Raw genomic sequence first — 19,979 nt, forward strand, 5'->3', positions numbered from 1 at the left:
AGTGACGGGTCTGCAATCCCCCAGCTAGTCTTGTCTGTCTCCTGAGTCTGATTCTTTCTAAGACGCCTTCCGTAAAGGTCATGAATAAGTTATCACCATTTGGAAGGTCTCTCTCCTCTCAGGGCCGACTTAAAAGACTGCCTGATCAATTCAGGAAGATGTTGTTGACCTCTAGCCAGTCGTGTGTCAGTTAGAAACAAAACGGAGATTAGTGTACATCAGATTTAGCTGGAAGGGTGGTGGAGAAGAATGAGGACGCTGATATGATCCTGAATGGCCACAGAGAAGGCTCAGCCCATTCTGGGCCTTTACTGCCTTGTCTACTAAAGAGAATCACTGAGGTTTGGAAAATAAGATGCAGGGTTACTGGGTTTATCCTCAGGCACTTTAAGAATGGGTGGCAGAGAATCGGTTGAGCTTGGCCCTTGGGACCTTTTGGGAGACTGGAACCTTCCCCATTTCTAAAGTTCATTAGGGATTACTCAGCACCTACGCAGGTCTGTCATCAGGGACCTCGTGGTGACTGGGATCCATCGTGGCCCTAGAGCTCTCAGCCCAGCAGAATGGGATCAGGATGGCTATTGGTGGAAGCGGCTACGATATTCAGGGATTTTGTTTTTTCTGTCATTTGAATATCGCTCAGAATAACAAGCTGCCAGAGACCTGGTGGGTCCTGGATGGAGTGGTCTTCAAACTTGTCTTTCGTTTCTGACCTCAAGTTGGGCTTCTCAGCCATCCTGATGTGGACTCAGGAAACCAGCGTGCTGCACTTTCCCATTGAGACTGCGGCCGTATAATTAAATCTTCTCAGTATGGTTATTTTTCTGTGTTGGGTTTCAGCAAACTGTGCTTGCATGCATGCTTGGGGAAAGAAAAACCGTCCTATCAGCAGAACCAAAGGGAAGGAATAACTTGACTGCAGGAATCTGAAGGTTTGTGTCGCCCCTGTGTGAGTGTGGGAAGCTCTTGAGGATTCAGGAGATTCTATCTGCGGGAGGACAGGGTGGTGTGTCCGTGCACCGTTCCTGATGAGAAGTCAGCCAAGCTATTTTGTCAACCTTGTCAAACCCGGGGGTGCATCTGGGAGGATAATATGCACCTTGCTCTTTGCGGGGGACCCCACCACCACGTCTGAAACGACTTGCTTCTCTGCAATTTCTCCTGGGCAGCCGAGTGGAAGGAAGCTCATTACCGAGTAGGTGAGGCACATGTGTGATCTCACTACACAAATATTGAACCAGTTAAAAGCAAAGTCAACATCCAGTGCAGACAACTTACCCGCAGATCTACTGGCAGCTGGTCGCCCAGCTTCTTACCATTGAGTGAGAGCTGCACTGCTGATGTGCCTGTCCCCTCCTTTGACACCAGGCAGGAGGGGTTAGGAGGGAATGGTTATTCTGCTGGACAGCCAGGTTCCAGAAGACACAATGTGAGCTGTAAACCCAAGCATTCTGAATAGTCGAGTTCACGTCCACAGGCACCGACTGACTGAGGACCCTCTCTCTGAACCCTGGGCTCAGTCAGCACCTGAAGGAGTTCCAGGGACGATGGGGACAGGCAGAGAGGTTCTGGTTGTTCTGGTATAAGGCAGACCGTGCTGGAGCAGGCCTGGGGAGAGGAGAGAGAAAGAGGAATAATATACCGGGTGTTAGGAAAGGCTGCCTGGGTGAGTGGAGAATTGTGATGAAGCGAAGACTGTCTTCTGGGGAGTTGTATGTTTTATTTGTTTGTTTTATAAATTTATTTATTTATTTATTTTTGGCAGTGTTGGATCTTCGTTGCTATGCACGGGCTTTCTCTAGTTGCGGCGAGCGGGGCCTACTCTTCGTTGTGGTGCACGGGCTTCTCATTGCGGTGGCTTCCCTTGTTGCGGAGCTCTAGGTGCACGGGCTCTAGGCGCGTGGGCTTCAGTAGTTGTGGCACGCGGGCTCAGGAGTTGTGGCTCACGGGCTCTAGAGCGCAGGCTGAGTCATTGTGGCCCACGGGCTTAGTTGCTCCGTGGCATGTGGGATCTTCCCGGACCAGGGGTCGAACCCATGTCCCCTACATTGGTAGGTGGAGTCTTAACCACTGCGCCACCAGGGAAGTCTGGGAGTCGTGTTTGAATGAGAGTGTCTGGCAAGGGACAGGAGAGATGGGGCTGATAAGGTAGTTGGAGGCACTGGTTGCGGGAATTGGTTGGGCTCTAAAGGCCATAGAGATCTTTCTCTTTAGGTGGGAAAGGTCGTCATTCTGAATGGTGGATTTCTTAAATAGCAGAGCTGTTTTCAAGCTCTGCTTCCTGCCCTGATTAGTTGCTTGATTCATTCATTAAAAATGTACCTTGTGGCCCTGAGGACAGGATGGTATCTTAGTGGAGGAGACTCAGTCAGGCACTTTGGTCTCTGACACATGATGCAGGAGATATATGCCCAAGACACTTTGGTAACACTGGCCAAAGAGTTCCTGGGATGCTGGGTCACTTCTCACTTAGGAGGAAGTGACCGCAGTGGGCATGGACTGCCAGGGTTCTTCTTGCCTGGGTTCTCCCTGAGCTGGGCTGTTCGGAGTGGTAGCTCAGAGAGTGAAGTCTGCCTCCATTTGCCCCCCCTCGTGTGGCATGTGATCTCTTTCTCCCCAGCCTTGTCAAGGAACTCTTTCTCCTCTCAGGTTGGAAGCCCCCTCCTGGCTGGTCCATGGTACTTTCCAGCTGCTGACTTCTTTTGTTGCCCTCTTAAACTGAGGTCAGGGAGGGTGGTCTCTAAAATACAAATCCAGTGATGTCACCCTCCCCCACCTCCCCTTGTCCCTAGAATAAAGTCCACATTCCTCAACATGGCTGATAAGATACTGGGTGAGCAGCTGTGCACCCCTCCTCCTCCACCCCCAGTCTCCAGCTACTCCCTCCCACGCCCCCGCTGCCCCCGCCCCCTAGTCCTCACCCCCTGCCCCTCCCCCTATGCTTCACTAGGAGGAGGAAATCTGCATACTCAAGTCTGGTGTCACTTTTGATGGCCTGGGTTCCTTGGGTTCAGGCCCTGTATCTCGGCGTTCCCTGGGGAACTCAGGAGTCCTGGGAAGCCCCTCCAGATGGCCTCTGAGGAGGGAAGGGCGAAGGGGATGGGATCTGGGGCTCTGGTGCTAAATTCCTCTCTGGCCTGTCTCTGGTCTGGTTTTCTTATCTGCTAAGCATCGATACAGGCTTGGGTTGGAATACTGCTAATGGAAACAAGTCCCAGCTTCTTCTGTAAGCAAACAACATTCCTGAGGTGGGGAGGGGAGGGGCCCATCCGCCATTCTCCCATTCCTCAGCAGCTTCTGGGCTCTGGGCAGCTGGGGGGCCCCTCCCCCCTTCATAGCCTGGGGAGAGTGAGCACCTCGGGGTGGGGGGGCTGCTGTGAGGTTGGCCCTGGGTGGCTGAGTGGCTGAACAGCCCCTGTGTTTATGCACGAAGACTTCTGTGTCCATTATCATGTTTGAGCCTGACAGCAGCTGCCCAGCAAGGGTCACCCAACTGGTCAGTGCCAAGCCAGACTCAACCCCACCTCCTCTGCCACAGGCCTCCTGCACACATCCCACCAGTCCAGCATTTCCCAGGCCAGCATCAAGAAGTATTTTACTGAAGGATATTCCTGGGCGTTAAGCCTGAGTGGGCAAAATGAAGTGGGTTTCCTTACTGTAGGCTTCTCAGAACCTTTTGTGTGCATTGCGGCTCAGCAGGAGGGCTATGGGATGCAGCATTTCCAACCTTCCTTGGCCAGAAAACCCTCTCCCCTCGTGCAAATCACTTAGGAGGCTAAGGTGGCTAAGAGTCACCGGATTGCACCACCTTGTTCTCTGTGGAGTAGCGTAACCTGGAGAAAGAGTCACCAAGCTTCTGGAAGCTTTTTTCGTAAGTCCCAGGTATGATTCCAGGAAGGATTAGGATTAATCAGGTCAGGAGGACAAGACAGAGGAGTTGGGAGGCAGTTCCTAGTAAATGTCAGATTCTTTGCTAGGAAGTTGAGTTACAACTCCTCCAATGGTTGACGGTCCATACTTTTTTCTCTTTCTAAAGCTAGGAAATTGAGGTGTTTCCAGCTTGAAGATCACAGGAGTCATGAGCTGGGGATCAAGCTCAGGGCCATCCGACTCCAAATTCATGCCCATTCCATTCCTTTCCATCATGGTGCATTACAAACATTTTATCTTGGGATCTGCAGTCGGTGCCCCACGAGGCAGTGGCTTCTCCAAGTCCTGTCTCTTTGCTCTGAATTGATACCAGAGAATGTGCCTGTGGCACTTGCTCAGCAGATGCAGACCAAGGACAGGAGAGGCAGGAAGTGTGGCCCAGGGCTTTTCCTGGCTCCCAATGAGGGCAGAGGCCACGCCACCCCAGCTGAGGTCCTGTCTGCTATGTCTGGTGGTAGATGGTAGGCACCTCCATCTTGGTTAATCAGGGAGTGCTAGATGGTTCCAGAAAACTGAGATGGTTTATTCAACCTTATGCAGAGCTTCTTGGGGTCCAGTAAGTTACCTTTAGTACTATTTCTCTTTGTGGGTTGAAAGCCCCAATATGCTTTCTTTCCCTTTTTGTTTGGGGGATATAAAAATTAGTCCACAAATGGTTCAGGTTTTGTAACAAAGAAGACAGATAAGGTGGCTGCGACCCTGGTGTGTGCTTTCAGCTCTGCTCCCCCTGTCACTTCAGCTCTTGTACTCTCTGGCCTCTTTGCATAGCGCTTCGAAAACCTTCCCCATTACTCCTCCTGCCTCCTCTTCGTCTTGCTCCTTATTCATTCATTCAGGAAACTTTAACTGAGCACCTGCTCCAAGTCAGGCATTGCACTAGACGTTTGAAGATGAATGAGAGCCGGTCCCTGTCCTCAGATAAAACTGCACATCATGACTATCCAGCTGCTGGATTACGGCAGTGGATACAGGACAGAGCCCAGAGGGGAGGGACGTGAGGGAAGTCTTTTCACAGCAATCAGAGGACTGAGCATGGAGCTATTTGAGAGAGGGTTCCTGGTGCAGAGGACACCTCTTCTTCGAAGGCCCGGAGGCGTAAGCAGAGTGGGATGTGAAGGAATTGTTTACAGGGAGCTGGGAAAGGCTTAGGCAGCACCACAAAGGGAGGGCAGGGGGAGAGGGAGGGCTAGGAGCACAGAGGAGATCAATGGGTAGGGTCACAAAGGGCCTACTTACCGTGCAGAGATGATTTTATTTTATTTTGGGGAAGTCGCAGAGCCCTTGAACTGTTTTGGTTGGGCTAGGAATATCAATAAAATAGAAAGTAGCAGGCCTAGAAATGGAGCTGCTGAGTCATCATGAAGGCAGTGAGGAGGCTGGATTTGAAGGAGGTGGAAGATGCAGGGGAAGAAGAGCCAGCCAGGAGCAGCTGTAACAGCCCAGAAAGGACTGGAGGCAGGCCTGGTATGGAAGGGGTGCTGGCCATGAGGTTGGTGGAGGGCTTGCTAATCCACCGGGGAGGAATTTACAGTGACTGTCTTGGGTGACCAGAAGGACAGTGTCTTAGCCGGAGATGGAGACCTAGAAGAGAGTGCAGGTTTGGGGAGAGGAGGGTGGGGGGAGTTCAGGTGTGATGATGCTTGTGGGTCCACCAGGTGGAGACGTCCCTCTGGTAGGTGGGAAACATTCACCTGGGTATCATCCCTGGAACTAATACTTTTTCTTTTTTCTTTTTATCTTTTTAAAAAAAATTTTTGGCCATGCCGCTCGGCTTGTAGGATCTTAGTTCCCCGACCGGGGATGGAACCCGTGCCCTCAGCAATGAGAATGCAGAGTCCTAACTACTGAACTGCCAGGGAATTCCCTCCCTGGGACTAATTCTGATTTGCCAAAACCATCCAGTAAATAGCTTTTGATGGATTTCCCAGGACTATGGGGTGAGCTGGCCCAGCCATGAATGCGCTCCCCGCTGCCCTGCCCGCAATGTGGCTGCTTTCTGTCTTCCGTTAATCAGGGCCTCTTTTTGTTTTTTTTTAATTAATGAATTTATTTATTTTGGTCTTTGCTGCTGCACGCGGGCTTTCGCTAGTTGTAGCAAGCGGGGGCTACTCTTCGTTGCGGTGCACGGGCCTCACATTGCGCTGGCTTCTCTTGTTGTGGAGCACGGGCTCTAGGTGTGCAGGCTTCAGTAGTTGCAGCACGTGGGCTCAGTAGTTGTGGCACACGGGCTTAGTTGCTCCTCGGCATGTGGGATCTTCCCGGACCAGGGATCAAACCCATGTCTCCTGCATTGGCAGGCGGATTCTTAACCACTGCGCAACCAGGGAAGCCCCTCACCTGGGCCTCTTGATGCTGGCGAATCACTGCCTGAGCTGCCGTGTTGGAGGCTCTGAGGGAGATTCATGTCCTGTCTGGGGAAGTACATCAGCCTCCTTTGCCTGATTTATTCTTTTTTTTTTTTTTTTTTTTTTTGCGGTATGCGGGCCTCTCACTGTTGTGGCCTCCCCCGTTGTGGAGCACAGGCTCCGGACGCGCAGGCTCCGGACGCGCAGGCTCAGCGGCCATGGCTCATGGGCCCAGCCGCTCCGCGGCATATGGGATCCTCCCAGACCGGGGCACGAACCCGTATCCCCTGCATCGGCAGGCGGACTCTCAACCACTTGCGCCACCAGGGAGGCCCTGATTTATTCTTTTTAACTGGGCATTTAGGAATCTTTTAAGTACAGTCCAGTAGTGGTCATATCCCTTAAAATACAGTGTATTACAAGGGACAGTCCTTCCTGGGTGACAGCACCATCCATGATGGTCATTGTTTGGGTCCTGGGAATGACTTTGCTCTGAGGACTTCTGTTTTAAGGAGAGTTGGCTTGTGCCCTTGAGAGCTGGGAGAGAATTTACTAAGGAGAGGTCTGGGTCCCTGATGCAACATTTGTTCATACTAATCCCTTAAATCAGTGGTTCTCAACTCAGTGCAGTTTCCCCCCACTCCCCACCTTTGGCAATGTCTGGAGACAATTTTGGTTGTCAAAACCGGGGACCAAGTGCCTCTGTCATCCAGTGGATAGAGGTCAGAGATGCTGCTAAACATCTTCCAATGCACAGGACAGGCCCCACAGCAAAGAATTATCTGGCCCCCAATGTTCATAGTGCTGAGGCTGAGAAACCTTGCCTTAACTGATCACATAATTTCATAGTTTATGAAAAACTATATCTTCTCCCTTGGCCTGGAATACCTTTTTTTTTTTTGCGGTACACGGGCCTCTCACCGTTGTGGCCTCTCCAGTTGCGGAGCACAGGCTCCGGACGTGCAGGCTCAGCGGCCATGGCTCATGGGCCCAGCCACTCTGCGGCATGTGGGATCTTCCCGGACCGGGGCACGAACCCGTGTCCCCTGCATTGGCAGGTGGACTCTCAACCACTGCGCCACCAGGGAAGCGCCTGGAATACTTTTTGGTCATCTTCCTCCTCCCCGATCAGTATCCTACCCATCTTCTGGGACCCAGCTTAAATGTCATCTCCTCCATGAAACTCTCCCTTGAGTTTCCAAGTTTTCCACTGAATCACCCCTTTCTCTGTTCCTGCAAGCAAGTTGCTTGTTCCTCTGTTTTCCTTCAGGGAGTCTTGATCCATGGTTGGTGGAATCTGCGGATTTGAAGGGCCAGCAGTACTTCTTCTTCATCCATACAGCCAACCTATCTGTTGGGCCCCCACCATATTTGGCACTGGGTGCAGCTGTGAAAGGGAGAGGAAACCAAGGAGCTTGCTTTCTGTCCACTCTGTGCTCTCTATAAAGTCCCAAATTGGCACTGTCACTAGTGGTACGTGTCTATCCTGTCATCTCACTACATTACAAGCTCCTTGGGTCCTTTGCACCTTTGTCACAGTATTTTTGCACGTAGAGCCTCAGTATGTATTAGTTGATTGAATAAGTAAATCTTATGAGTTTGAAAATTTCTATATTACTTCAGCAGGTGCTTTCATAGGCTCTTTTTTTTTTAATTTAAAATTTTTATTTTAATTTTATTTATTTATTTTTTGGCTGTGTTGGGTCTTCGTTGCTGCACGTGATGCACTATGATGGGGTGAGCTGGCCCAGCCATGGACGCGCTCCCCCCTGCCCTGCCCTCAGCGTGGCTGCTTTCTGTCTTCCATTAATCACCTGGGCCTTTTTGTTTTTTAAAATTAATTAATTAATTTATTTTGGTCTTTGCTCCTGCGTGCGGGCTTTCTCTAGTTGTAGCAAGCAGGGGTTACTCTTCGTTGCGGTGCACAGGCTTCTCATTGCAGTGGCTTCTCTGTGTTGCCAAGCATGGGCTCTAGGCACGTGGACTTAAGTAGTTATGGCACACGGGCTTAGTAGTTGTGGCTTGCGGTCTCTAGAGCGCAGGCTCAGTAGTTGCAGTGCACGGGCTTAGTTGCTCCGTGGCATGTGGGATCTTCCCAGACCAGGGATCGAACCTGTGTCCCCTGCATTGGTAGGCAGATTCTTATCTACTGCGCCACCAGGGAAGCCCAGCTCTTTTTTTTTTTTAACTTTTTATTTTATATTGGAGTATAGTTGATTAACAATGTTGTGTTAGTTTCAGGTGTACAGCAAAATGATTCAGTTATACATATACATGTATCTATTCTTTTTAAAATTCTTTTCCTTAACAATGGAACTCAGACACCTCGATAGTTTCATTTCACTCAAAAGCAATGGCTATAAGGAGAAAGAGAAGGGGCCTGCTTACCTGTGCTCTCTGGGACGGGGGTGGGGATTAAAAAAAAAATTAAAGGGGCCTGCTTGCGTACATCAGTGACTAAGCTGGAACAGGGCTCTGGTGTCTGGGTTGAGGCTGCCTGGGTCTCTGAACTGGAACCTTGGCTCAGAGAACTTGAATGGCTCCCCCAAGGTCACGGCCCTCACCTTACTTTTAGCTCTGCCAATTTAAGGTGGAAATGTGAAGAGTCCCTTGTACAAACCAGCACAAGGGGATGTGGGGTTTGCAGCCTCGAGCTGGCATAATTAGAGCTGGCATAATTATAATTAATGTCCGTTTCACTGGTTTGCTTACCCAGCGGGGTTCTAAGGTTGTGCCCTCCCCATGGCCGCGGAGGGCTCGCGGGAAGGCAGTCTAAGTGGAAACTGAGCAGGGCCTTGCAGCCGAGTGGCTCTGAGTTTGAACCTGGCTTTTGTGACTTGTCTGAGCCTCATTTCCCCCACCTGTCATATGAATATGATGACATACCCCTTATGAAATGATTGTGAGGACTGAGTGAGAAAATGGAGAGCTTAGTAGCAGGCTCTCAGTACTTTAAGATGAGTTAAGATGGTAGCTTTAAGATGAGTTGTGATGGGGCTTCCCTGGTGGCACAGTGGTTGAGATTCCGCCTGCCGATGAAGGGGACACGGGTTCGTGCCCAGGTCCCCGAAGATCCCACATGCCGCGGAGCGGCTAGGCCCGTGAGCCGTGGCCGCTGAGCCTGCGCGTCCGGATGGGAGAGGCCACAGTAGTGAGAGGCCCGCGTACCGCCAAAAAAAAAAAAAAAAAGATGAGTTGTGATGGCTTTGAAAACTCCAAGCCTAGAACTTGGCCTGTGGAAGGCTACATAAATTCTACCATCTAGGAATGGAAAAGCTCACAGTGTCTGGACCACTGATTTGTCCTAGTACAATAAATTATGTCTTTAAGGGGCTGGCAGATTCTTTTCCAAACAAGCACACAAGCAAGTACAAAAGAGAACCAACCAAGGGGAAGGGAGGGAAGGAAGGAGGGAGGGAGAGGGAGAGGATTCCTTCGGAAAACAGGAAGGAGTAAAAGATCCAAATGGATCTTTGGGGGGGAAGGGGAGAAGGCAAATAATCGAGGAATGACATTTCGTGTTAAAAGCAGAGGTTTTCGGTCAATCTATTTACTTGCAGTTTCATCATTTCCTGAGAATCCTAATTTAGCCTCTGGTTGTGTCCTCTCGATTATGGCCTAAAAAGGCAACTACTTGGGTTTCTTGGAGTTGGACTGGCACCCGCAGGAAGCCGGCAGGGAAAGGGCTGGCTCTGGCCTGATCTGATCTCCAATGGGCCAGAGCCGCCTCCTTTCTCCTTAACCCGTTGCTGGCCTGCTGATTCCCACAACTTCCCAGGACTTCCGAGGTTCCCTAATCTGAGCCACGAGCTCTTTCCTGCAGACAGTTTTCTTAGTGCTGGTGTGGTTGCTGCCACGTGGGTACCCTGCGCAAGTGGCCGTGCACACCAGTGTACCCTCGGGGGCCATAAAAACACCCGGACAGATGTTCCTTTGCTCCCATAACTCCACTTGAGAACTTATCTCAAGGTGGTCCATTAGATGAGAGGAAAACAACTAGTAAGCGGTAGTTTTTTTTAAATCACTTTGGAATATCATGCAGCCATTAAAAGTGATTACTAATGAGGCTTTGGGGTCAGGGGTCCTGGGTTCGAGTCCTCATCCCCCCCCAGCTGTGTCAACAACAGGTTACTTTCCTCTCAGAGCCTCTGCATTGTCCCCTGTAACAATGAAGCATTTGGACAAAAACCATCAAGAAGCAGACTATGGCCCTGTGGGGAAGTGGTCAGAGTGAGGAGGGAAAATACAAAATGTGAAACTCCCTGCCTGAGATAGTTAAAAATCAAGTGTTTCTATGAGCCAGGACTAGAAGGGACCATTAAAAAAAAGAGAGAGAAAACTAATTTTTGTGGGGAGAGTGTCAGGAATTTGGTGGGGGGTCTTTTTCTTTCATCTTGTAAACTGTTCTGTTACATGCAGTTTTTAAAAAATTTCAGAGGCTGTTTAGCATGGTCCCAAGACAGGGCGGGGAGAAGTGGCGTGTGCTGGCTGCCGCAATCAGGCAGTCGTTTCCCTGGTGTCCTTTCTATAAAGCCCCTTCCTTCATTGCTCACAGCTCTGGATGGTGGCGGCTTGCTCCACCTGCGTCCTTAGAGGTGAGTGTTAACCTGTCTGCTGGCTTCCCCGCCAGGCGCACGAGAGTCAGCAGCCACTGGGGCCCAGGAGCCTCTACCTGACACAGGTGGAAACAGGAGCTCAGCTGCAGCCCTGTGGCCCCCAAAACCTTGAATGTGGATGTTCCTGTCCAGGCCTGGTGAGAAGGCTCTTGAATAGAAACTCCATTGTTTATCGTGACCTCTGCAGCTCTCCCCACCGGTCTAGCCCCATGTATTGACCTGGGCACTGCTGCTAACCCACATCATTCCAGCATAGTCGCTGAAACCAAACGGCTCTGTCCTTGGCCTGGTCAAGCAGCCGTGTTTAATGAAAAGTCCTGCTCAGAGAGAGGTGCTGAGGCCAGTGGGGACTCCTCGAGCCCACTGTCCAGGGGCGGCTTGGCCTCGCTGGAGGCAGAGGGCCGCAGCCCGTTTCAGCTCTGAGGGGGCGGGGTGTACCCCTCACTCTTATAGGAAGTATGGCTTGGCCTGCAAATCTCAGATAGCTATCAGAGGTAGACAGTGCTGGCCTGTACCTGCCCCCTGCCCTCCCACTGAGGCCTGAAGGTAGGGTAGAACCAGGAGCTGAAGGTGGGGGGTTGGGTGGAGTCTTCCCCTGCTACCTGCTGCAATGTTCATGGCCTCCAGTGCAGGCTCACTGACGAAAGGGCCTGGCAGTTCACCCAGATTCCCAGGGTAGGCCAAAGGCCAAACGCCCAGGGCCTGCAACCTGGAGGTAGCCCGCATACTCTTTGCTCTAGGTTCCCCCAGGGTTGGAGTTGCTGGGGTGAACTGGAGTTTGATGAGGGCCAGAAGTCATTCTGCCATCACCGAGGGACCATTCACTGTTGACAGTCGCAGGCCGAGGGAGTGAGAATGTTGGATTTCACCCTGCCCTGCTCTTTGACAGGCCCCATGGTCCATACCAGGAAGACTCATTCTCAGCCTCCCTGGCTGCCCGATAATGCCCAGTAAATCTCTGCTGAATGTTGTGGGATGCCTTCCCCTGTGCTGCCCGTGCTCCCCTCAGTTTACTGACGGTTTCAGCCCAGCCCCAATGTTGGCCTGACTTCTTTTGCAAGACCCCAGGCATAAGTGTGCTGGGAAGAAGCCAGGCCTGGGGACCAGGCAGATCTGGGTTAGCCCATAACTGGGCTGGGCAACTCTGGGCAAGTGACTTGGCCTCTTTGGACTGTTTCCTCATTTGTAAACTGGGGAAAATAAGAGCTTTTTTTCCCAGGGTGACTGATGGTTAGGTGAGTTTGGGAATAAACCAAACTTGATGTTGGTAGGTAGGTACTTAATGATTGGCCCCTTTCCCCCTTCTCTTGGAGTGATCTTGTAAAGGGTGCCTTCACTGGACTGGGTTGGTGGAACTCCTAACGAGCAGTGGACTTGGGGTTTTGGGGGACAGGGTTGACGTGAATCCCTTTTTGCATATTGATGGGAGATTGTCCTCTCCTTTCCGGGTTTGAGGTCTGAAGAAAGGCTGAGAACCAGCAGCCAGGGAGGCCCTGTGCTCAGTGATTGTTGCGAGTTCTCGAGCATGGTGGTGACGTGACTGGGGAGATTGTTTGGGGACCCTGGGTGCTAGGACTTTGCAGAGGACGACTGGCCTATGGTCAGACGGACGGCAGAGAGGCAGAAGACAACTGGTATTTACTCTGGCAGAGAGAAGCCTTTGATTTGTTTGAACGGACTGGCCAGTGTGGAGGTGAGGACAGCTGGATTTGGGCCTGTCTAGCCTCCAGACCCACACGGAAGATGAGGCTGGCCAGGTGGTTTGCAGCCATCCCATTCCTGCCTTGTTTGCTGCTGCCTAACTCTGGGCCCTCCCTGCTTCTTCTGGGGGTGGTCCTTTCAGGTGGATGGTGCCCCTTGGTCCCCCAAGAGGGGCTGCCAGGGTTTGCTTGTGCTGCGAATGTAAACAAAGGCACTGGCTGAGCTTCCTGGGGAGGCTGCCAGGCTCTGCTCCTTGGATTTGCCTTCCCTTGTGGTGGGTGGGAGCTATAGCACATTTCCTGGAAAACAGCCTCTCCTGGAGTGAGTCCAGGGGAGCCCCTCAGCCTTGATCTGGAAACCATTTAATGAGCCCAGATAAGAAGGCCTGGGCAGCCCAGACTTTTGCTTTTGTTCTCTGCCTCCCAAGCCTTCAGCCTCCTTGGCATCCAAGTTCCTGTTGGGATCAGAAGCATGAAAGACTGTGAGACTCTGGGTTTGGATCTGGGGTCCTCCTGGCTTCCTGGGCCTGGGGAGGGAGCCTTGATCTCACAACGGAAAAGCTTCCCTGTGTCATGAGTTAGTCAGTGAGCTTCTGGGTTGTTCCTCTGGTGGCTGTGGGCTGGCTCTGTCTTAGACCAGGGTTTCTTTTTCTTTTATTAATTTAATTTAGTTTAATTTTTTTTTTTTTTTTTAGTTTTTGGCTGCGTTGGGTCTTCGCTGCTGCGCGCAGGCTTTCCCTAGTTGCAGCGAGCAGGGGCTACTCTTTGTTGTGGCGCGCAGGCTTCCCATCACGGTGGCTTCTCTTGTTGTGGAGCACGGGCTCTAGGCAAGCAGGCTTCAGTAGTTGTGGCACGCGGGCTCAGTAGTCATGGCTAGTGGGCTCTAGAGCACAGGCTCAGTAGTTGTGGTGCACGGGCTTAGTTGCTCTGCGGCATGTGGGATCTTCCCAGACCAGGGCTCGAACCTGTGTCCCCTGCATTGGCAGGTGGGTTCTTAATCACTGCGCCACCAGGGAAGTCCCTAGACCAGGGTTTCTTAGTCCTGCTTTTGGTTCACTCAAAGCAGCTGTCCTCCCAGCTGATCTCAGCCTGAGCCTCTGAGCAGGAATAAGTACTGTGGTTAGACTATGGGAGACCACAGAGAGTAGGAGTCCTTCTTAGGTAACTCTGGACTAAGCCCCTTACCTCCAGAGAGCTTCTGTTTCCTCATCTGTAAAATGGGATGATAACACGTACTTTACCCACTTTACAGAGTTGTTAGGAGGAGGATCTTCTGAGATAGTGAAGTGTGTGTGATAGTATTTCATAAACTATAAAACCACTCAGATAAGAGGGATTATTATTTTATCATCTTTGTTTTGCAAATCAGCTTCAAAAAAGGCAAACACACATGGACTTATGTTCTCCTGGCCCATAAATTATGAGCGTTGCCTTTTTACATTAGTGCCTCAGAAGGGAAGTACTCATTACTCTCCACGATGTGTCCTGGAGCCTGACTTCTTTTCTTCTCGCCTTATTTCTTGGGGCGATGGAATTAAAATCTGTTGGCAACATATTGGTGTTGTGTTTTCTTCTCTTGGTTGACTCCATGAAATAAGAAAAAGTTTTTTAAACTGGAGACTTCCACTCTGTGCACTTGTAGTCAGTTGCCTTTTTTGGGTTACCTAGAAATGTGTTCTTGTTGGAAGTCCTCTTAAAGTGTGTGATCACTTTCCTGCCTTAGCAGGTGTAGCTTAGTGTGACTCTAATTACATCTGTCTGAGATTCTTATTATGCATATCATTTGGCACAATCGTTGTTTATAGATTTGTTTGTGCATTGATCCTGGGATACATCTTACCATTAATTCCTTACAGAATCTCTGATATCAACTTGTTTTTTCAGTGATGTACATCTTTCTCCCAAAAGTAGAGGGCGAGAAGATTTTGACAAATTGTACAATCTGGTTATGTATAATTTTACTTATTATAATGCTGTACAGTTTGCAAACACATGACGTGAGCGGTCTCTTTGTGGCTGGTATAGTTGTAGCTAACGTTGTATCCTTTTTTTCTCCCTCAGGTCCTGGCTGTAAGTCACCATGGCGCAGCAAGCTGCCGATAAGTATCTCTATGTGGATAAAAACTTCATCAATAACCCGCTGGCCCAGGCCGACTGGGCTGCCAAGAAGCTGGTATGGGTGCCTTCTGACAAGAGTGGCTTTGAGCCCGCCAGCCTCAAGGAGGAGATGGGCGAGGAGGCCATCGTGGAGCTGGTGGAGAATGGGAAGAAGGTGAAGGTGAACAAGGATGACATCCAGAAGATGAACCCACCCAAGTTCTCCAAGGTGGAGGACATGGCGGAGCTCACGTGCCTCAACGAAGCCTCGGTGCTGCACAACCTCAAGGAGCGCTACTACTCAGGGCTCATCTACGTAAGTGGGTGGGGCTCTGCACCTGGGCGGGGCTCTGCACGGGTGGGAGGTTCCAGGGCTCATTTACATAAAGTGGGCGGGCTCTGCACGGGAGGGAGGCTCCAGGGCTTATTTACATAAGTGAGTGGGGCTGTAGGCGGGAGGGAGGACCTACCGAGAAGGAGATACACTGACTGGTGTTAAGTGGAAAAGTCCTCCTTTATAGACCAGCTTCGCCCAGGCTTCTAATATGGCAGGTGGGAAGGATTGAGGCCCAGAGAGGGCAAGGGACTTATGCAGAGTCACACAGTCAGGTGCTGGCAGGCCTGAGACTGGAACTCGGGTTTCAGTATCTCTGTCTTGATGAAAATATTGTATGGACCAAATTTAAAGTCCCTGTCCCTCGGGGTATTAACCACTTAAATTCAGAATTAGTGACCTGCAGAGAAACAAACAGCCTTAAAGGAAGCATTGCTTGTCTGTGGAGGGGAGATGGGAGCTAAGTGCTGTTGTCTGGGAGTGGAATTCTCCCCCCTTGGCATCCTCAACTGCTTACGTTAGAACCCCTCCGCTGGCTCTAAGAAATGGGTCCTGCTCAGTAAAGCAGAGTGATTCAGGTCATGGGAATTGGAGCCTCCAGGATCTGGTTCCAGTCTTGGCCCTTCCTGACCATTTGACATGGCTACGTGGGGCCTCACTTCCTCATCTATGAGGACTCGTGAAAGCATTGTAAAGCACCAGCCAGCCCTGGGCTCGCGCAGAGCCGAGGCTCTGTAGCTGCCACCTTTTGTCGTAGGTGAAGGTAATTCCGACCCTCTGCTCAGCCTTTTATGGGTGTTGCTGTTCAGCTTGGGTCCTGTTAGAGCATTGCTGAGTGTGAAACAAGTCGGTGGCCTGCATTTGCCTATCAGCTGGCTGCAAACGGAAATATTAGTTATGAAAGTGCATTCGACGTTAGTTGCTTCATCTCTCAGAGTGTGGGTTTTACTCTAGGCAGGCATGGACCTGCGCCTACAACTCGTGGGCAGGACCTGAGCCTTTTCTCCAGAACTCTTCAGCTGGAGGCGTTAGGCCTTAACTCCCGTTTTTGCTTCTTTGCTGGCATCTCCCGTGCGCAGATCCTCAGTCCAGCCTCCTCCTTGGCATCCTCACCAGAAGGACGTCGATTGTCTGTGCAGTTGCCCTAATGGAGACCCCCAGCAGGTGCAGAGCTGCGGGGAGATCAGAGCCGCTCGGTGGGGCTGCCTGGGCAGGGGGCGCTGCCTCATTCACAGGCCCCCTCTCTGCACACGCTGTTCCAAATTGCGACCCCGGGAGCCTTTGTGCGGTGTGTCTGCCTGGCGTTGTGGGGAGCGTGGCTAATTCTGCGCCACAGCTGCTCTGTCTGTTTCTTTGGTGGGGGGAGGCCCGGGGGCAGGGGGCAGTCGGGCACAAAGAGCTTCTGTGGCCTGTGAATGGAGCAGCTCCCTGGTGTGGCCATGTGGGAGCAGAGCCCCTTGTTCAGTGTCTGCGCCTCCACGGGCCTCCAGCAGGATGAGCTCACAGTACAGCCCCTTCCTCCCACCTGAGCTGCAGTGCTCATTCCTCGGGGCTTAGTTTCATCATCCACTGATTTGATGGGATTAGCCCAGAGAATTTTGAGGTCCTCTTGAACCGCCCCATGGGACCATCTGCCCACCCAGCTGTCAGAAAGGCTTGTCCTAGTAAAACCCAGGCCCCTTCTGCTGTCACCACCAGCTGTTTCCAAACATCTGGCCCTGTGGCATGCCCTAAATGTGTGACCACGATGTCCTTCGCTTTCATCGGGCTGGATTTCCTAGAGTGTGGGTTTTCTCAAACCCCAGGAACAAAGCTCACTTGTTTCTGATCTCCTGGGATGACCTCGTGGCCCCCTGGCCTGCTATCAGCCCCACCCAACAGTCATGGAGGGAAAACCAGAGGTTTCCCGCTGTGCTCCCGTCTTCCGTCTTCCCGTAATACCCGAGCTGCAGGTTGCCGACACCTCGTGCAGACTTCTTTGCATCAGAGCTTTCCTGGTACCTCCTGAAGAGAGTAGTTGGAGGGAGAACAATTGACTGATTATCCCAGGAAGAAGGAACTTCAGGGCCCTGCATCCCCTCCTCCAAGCAGAAGAGGCAGTCAAGCACACTTGTTCATTTCCAAGCTCAGCTGCTCTTTTGCACGGGGCCTGTGCGTGGTTGGTGGGTCCTTCCGGAGTTCTGCTTTCAACCTAACTTCTGCTTGAAAAGTCCAAGACCTGTAGCCCTTGGCCAGTGCTGGGAAGGGCCTTTGTGCTCCCGACTGGCTCCTGTGTGGACCCTGTCTTTGGATTCAGCCACAAGATCCACCCTCAGTTTTGGCGAGACTGGAGTGGGCAGGGTGGAAGGGACTGGATTGACACATACCCAGCCCCTCAGATGTTGGCTTCTGTTGGATCGAGGGGCAACACTGTGGACAGTGAGGGTCGAGGCCACTTGTAGCGAGGGAAACAAAAAGATGTGAGGAGTTCGGAGAACCAGCTTCCATGACCAAGGAGGTCTGCACTGGGGGCATTGTGGAACCTAGGTCTGCTCCCAGCTCTGCCAGGAACTGCCTCATGGCCTTCAGCCGTCACTTAACAGTCGGGGCTGCAGGTGTGAGTCATGGCTTACGGGCCTCGCTTCGCCTGGCGTCTTCTGGGCCTGTGGCCTGTTTTCCTAGGGAGGAGGTGCTTGGGTTGCTCCAGCTACCTAAAGAAAGCTGTCCCCCCACAATGAGCACCCGTCACCTGGGTGGTCTCAGGGGGTCTCGCCCAGCTATTAGGAGTCTGTCTTTTTTTTCTTGTCGGGGAGAAGGATCTTGGAAGAAAAAAATAGCAGGAAAATTATTAGAAAAAGAGGACACTGAAGAAAGGCAGATCTGCCTAGACCATTGCCACCAGAAATTGCTTTCCTGACCTACTCTGAGCCTCTCTCCATGGCTGTGCTGGGTGCTGTGATCCTCATAACCACTCAGTGAGGATCCACTAGTCTGCCTGTGCCCATTTTACAGATTGAGAAATGGAGGGAGAGGGAGGTTAAGAAACTTGCCCTTGCTGAGATTTAACTCTGGGGTCTGATTTTAATCTGGTCATCTCAGACTTGGGGTATCGGGTATATTCTTGGGAGCCTCACATGGAGTGTTGGCGAATTGGATTCCCCTTCAAGAGGAGACCTGAGGGCTTCCCTGGTGGCGCAGTGGTTGAGAGTCTGCCTGCCGATGCAGGGGACACGGGTTTGTGCCCTGGTCTGGGGAGACCCCACATGCCGCGGAGCGGCTGGGCCCGTGAGCCATGGCCGTTGAGCCTGCGCGTCCGGAGCCTGTGCTCCGCAACGGGAGAGGCCACAACAGTGAGAGGCCCACGTACCGCAAAAAAAAAAAAAAAAAAAAAAATTGGAGACCTGAGTCTTGGAGAAGTTTCACAGGGGACATGAACGTGGTCTTTAAGTTTGTTTTTTTTTAAATCAATTTATTTTTATTTTATTTATTTTTATTTTTGGCTGCATTGGGTCTTTGTTGCCGCGCACGGGCTTTCTCTGGTTGCGGCGAGCGGGGGCTACTCTTCGTTGCAGTGTGCAGGCTTCTCATTGCAGTGGCTTCTCTTGTGGAGCATGGGCTCTAGGTGCGCAGGCTTCAGTAGTTACGGCAGGCGGGCTCTAGAGCACAGGCTCAGTAGTTGTGGCGCATGGGCTTAGTTGCTCTGCGGCATGTGGGATCTTCCCGGACCAGGGCTTGAACCCGTGTCCCCTGCACTGACAGGCGGATTCTTAACCACTGCACCACCAGGGAAGCCCCAGTCTTTAAGTTTTTCAGAGATTTTCATGTGAGTGTCTCTGGAAGATTCCAGGGAGAGAGGTATCTGTCAGTGATCTGTTATCCCACAAAGGATCCTAGGTTGTTGAGGAGTGCCATGAGTCTTTCCCAGTGCTGGGAAAGTTTAGGCTTGAATATCTCAGAGGGTCCTTAAGGGTAGAATAATTTGTATTTCCACACAGTTTGCTTGCTGCAGCCAAATCCTTTTCCCTTTGTGCATCTCTCACGATGCCAAACACATCTTTATCGTCCTTGGATCTGAGTGAGTTTCGTAACTGGACTCCTACTGTCCACGAAGCTTGCCCCAGATCTCGCCCGATGCACACGCTTGTCGACATGCACAGCTGGCAGCAGTCTTGCAGTCGAGGGAGGCTCCCCCCAACTGAAAGAGCAGAGATGGTGCTGGTGCCCCAACGCCTCGGCAGGTCTGCCGAAGTGGGGCCCGGAGAACCAGGGGCTCCGGTGGGGGCTTTCACATCAGGCTGACTCGGGGTCCTTAGAGGCAGCAGGCATTTTGCCACAAAATGTGCTTGACGTTGAGAATCAAACTTCCTAACCCATTCCTGTTTGCCGCTCTTTTTTTTTAGACCTACTCAGGCCTGTTCTGTGTGGTCATCAACCCTTATAAGAACCTGCCCATCTACTCTGAAGAGATCGTGGAAATGTATAAGGGCAAGAAGAGGCATGAGATGCCTCCCCACATCTACGCCATCACCGACACCGCCTACAGGAGTATGATGCAAGGTGAGTGCCGTGGCCTTCCCAGGGGCTGAGTCTTTACCTCTAGCCTTGTTGGCACCTTTGCAGGTGCTCCTTCACGGTGATCTTATGGCTGGATTGGTGTTGATGGCACTGGTGAGGGGGCCGTGCATTGTGGAGGTCTGTAAGCCATTGCGTGAGAGTCAAGACCAGTGGCTATCAAAGGAGATGTTTGTATGTAGATAGAATGTTCAAGAAGCTTTAAAAAATGCATTTCCTAATGATTTCCCCAATTTCTCATTCTTGTCAGGAGGCCCTATGCCAGTCCTCTGACTTCCAGGCCCCCTCTTCTACCAGTTACTTCCTTTCCTTCGTTATTTTCACCTCTTCTTCTCTTCTACACAGTTTGGAAACATGCTTGAGTTTTCACATCCTTAAAAAAAAAAACACACAGAGTCTCTCCTGG

At 51.5% G+C, this 19,979-nt stretch overlaps 1 protein-coding gene across 1 annotated transcript in view; it reads left to right on the top strand.

Annotated features, from left to right (window-relative positions):
• MYH9 (myosin heavy chain 9) overlaps positions 1-19,979 on the top strand; it is a 94,114-nt gene that overhangs the window by 18,354 nt on the left and 55,781 nt on the right. The window contains exons 2-3 of the mRNA XM_060111699.1: positions 14,653-15,004; positions 19,402-19,558. Coding sequence (XP_059967682.1) covers positions 14,672-15,004; positions 19,402-19,558 — 490 coding nt within the window. The 5' untranslated portion in view covers positions 14,653-14,671. The remainder of the gene's footprint in view (positions 1-14,652; positions 15,005-19,401; positions 19,559-19,979) is intronic.

Source organism: Mesoplodon densirostris, chromosome 11 (genome assembly GCF_025265405.1).
Source record: "Mesoplodon densirostris isolate mMesDen1 chromosome 11, mMesDen1 primary haplotype, whole genome shotgun sequence".
NCBI classification, from domain to species: Eukaryota; Metazoa; Chordata; class Mammalia; order Artiodactyla; family Ziphiidae; genus Mesoplodon; species Mesoplodon densirostris.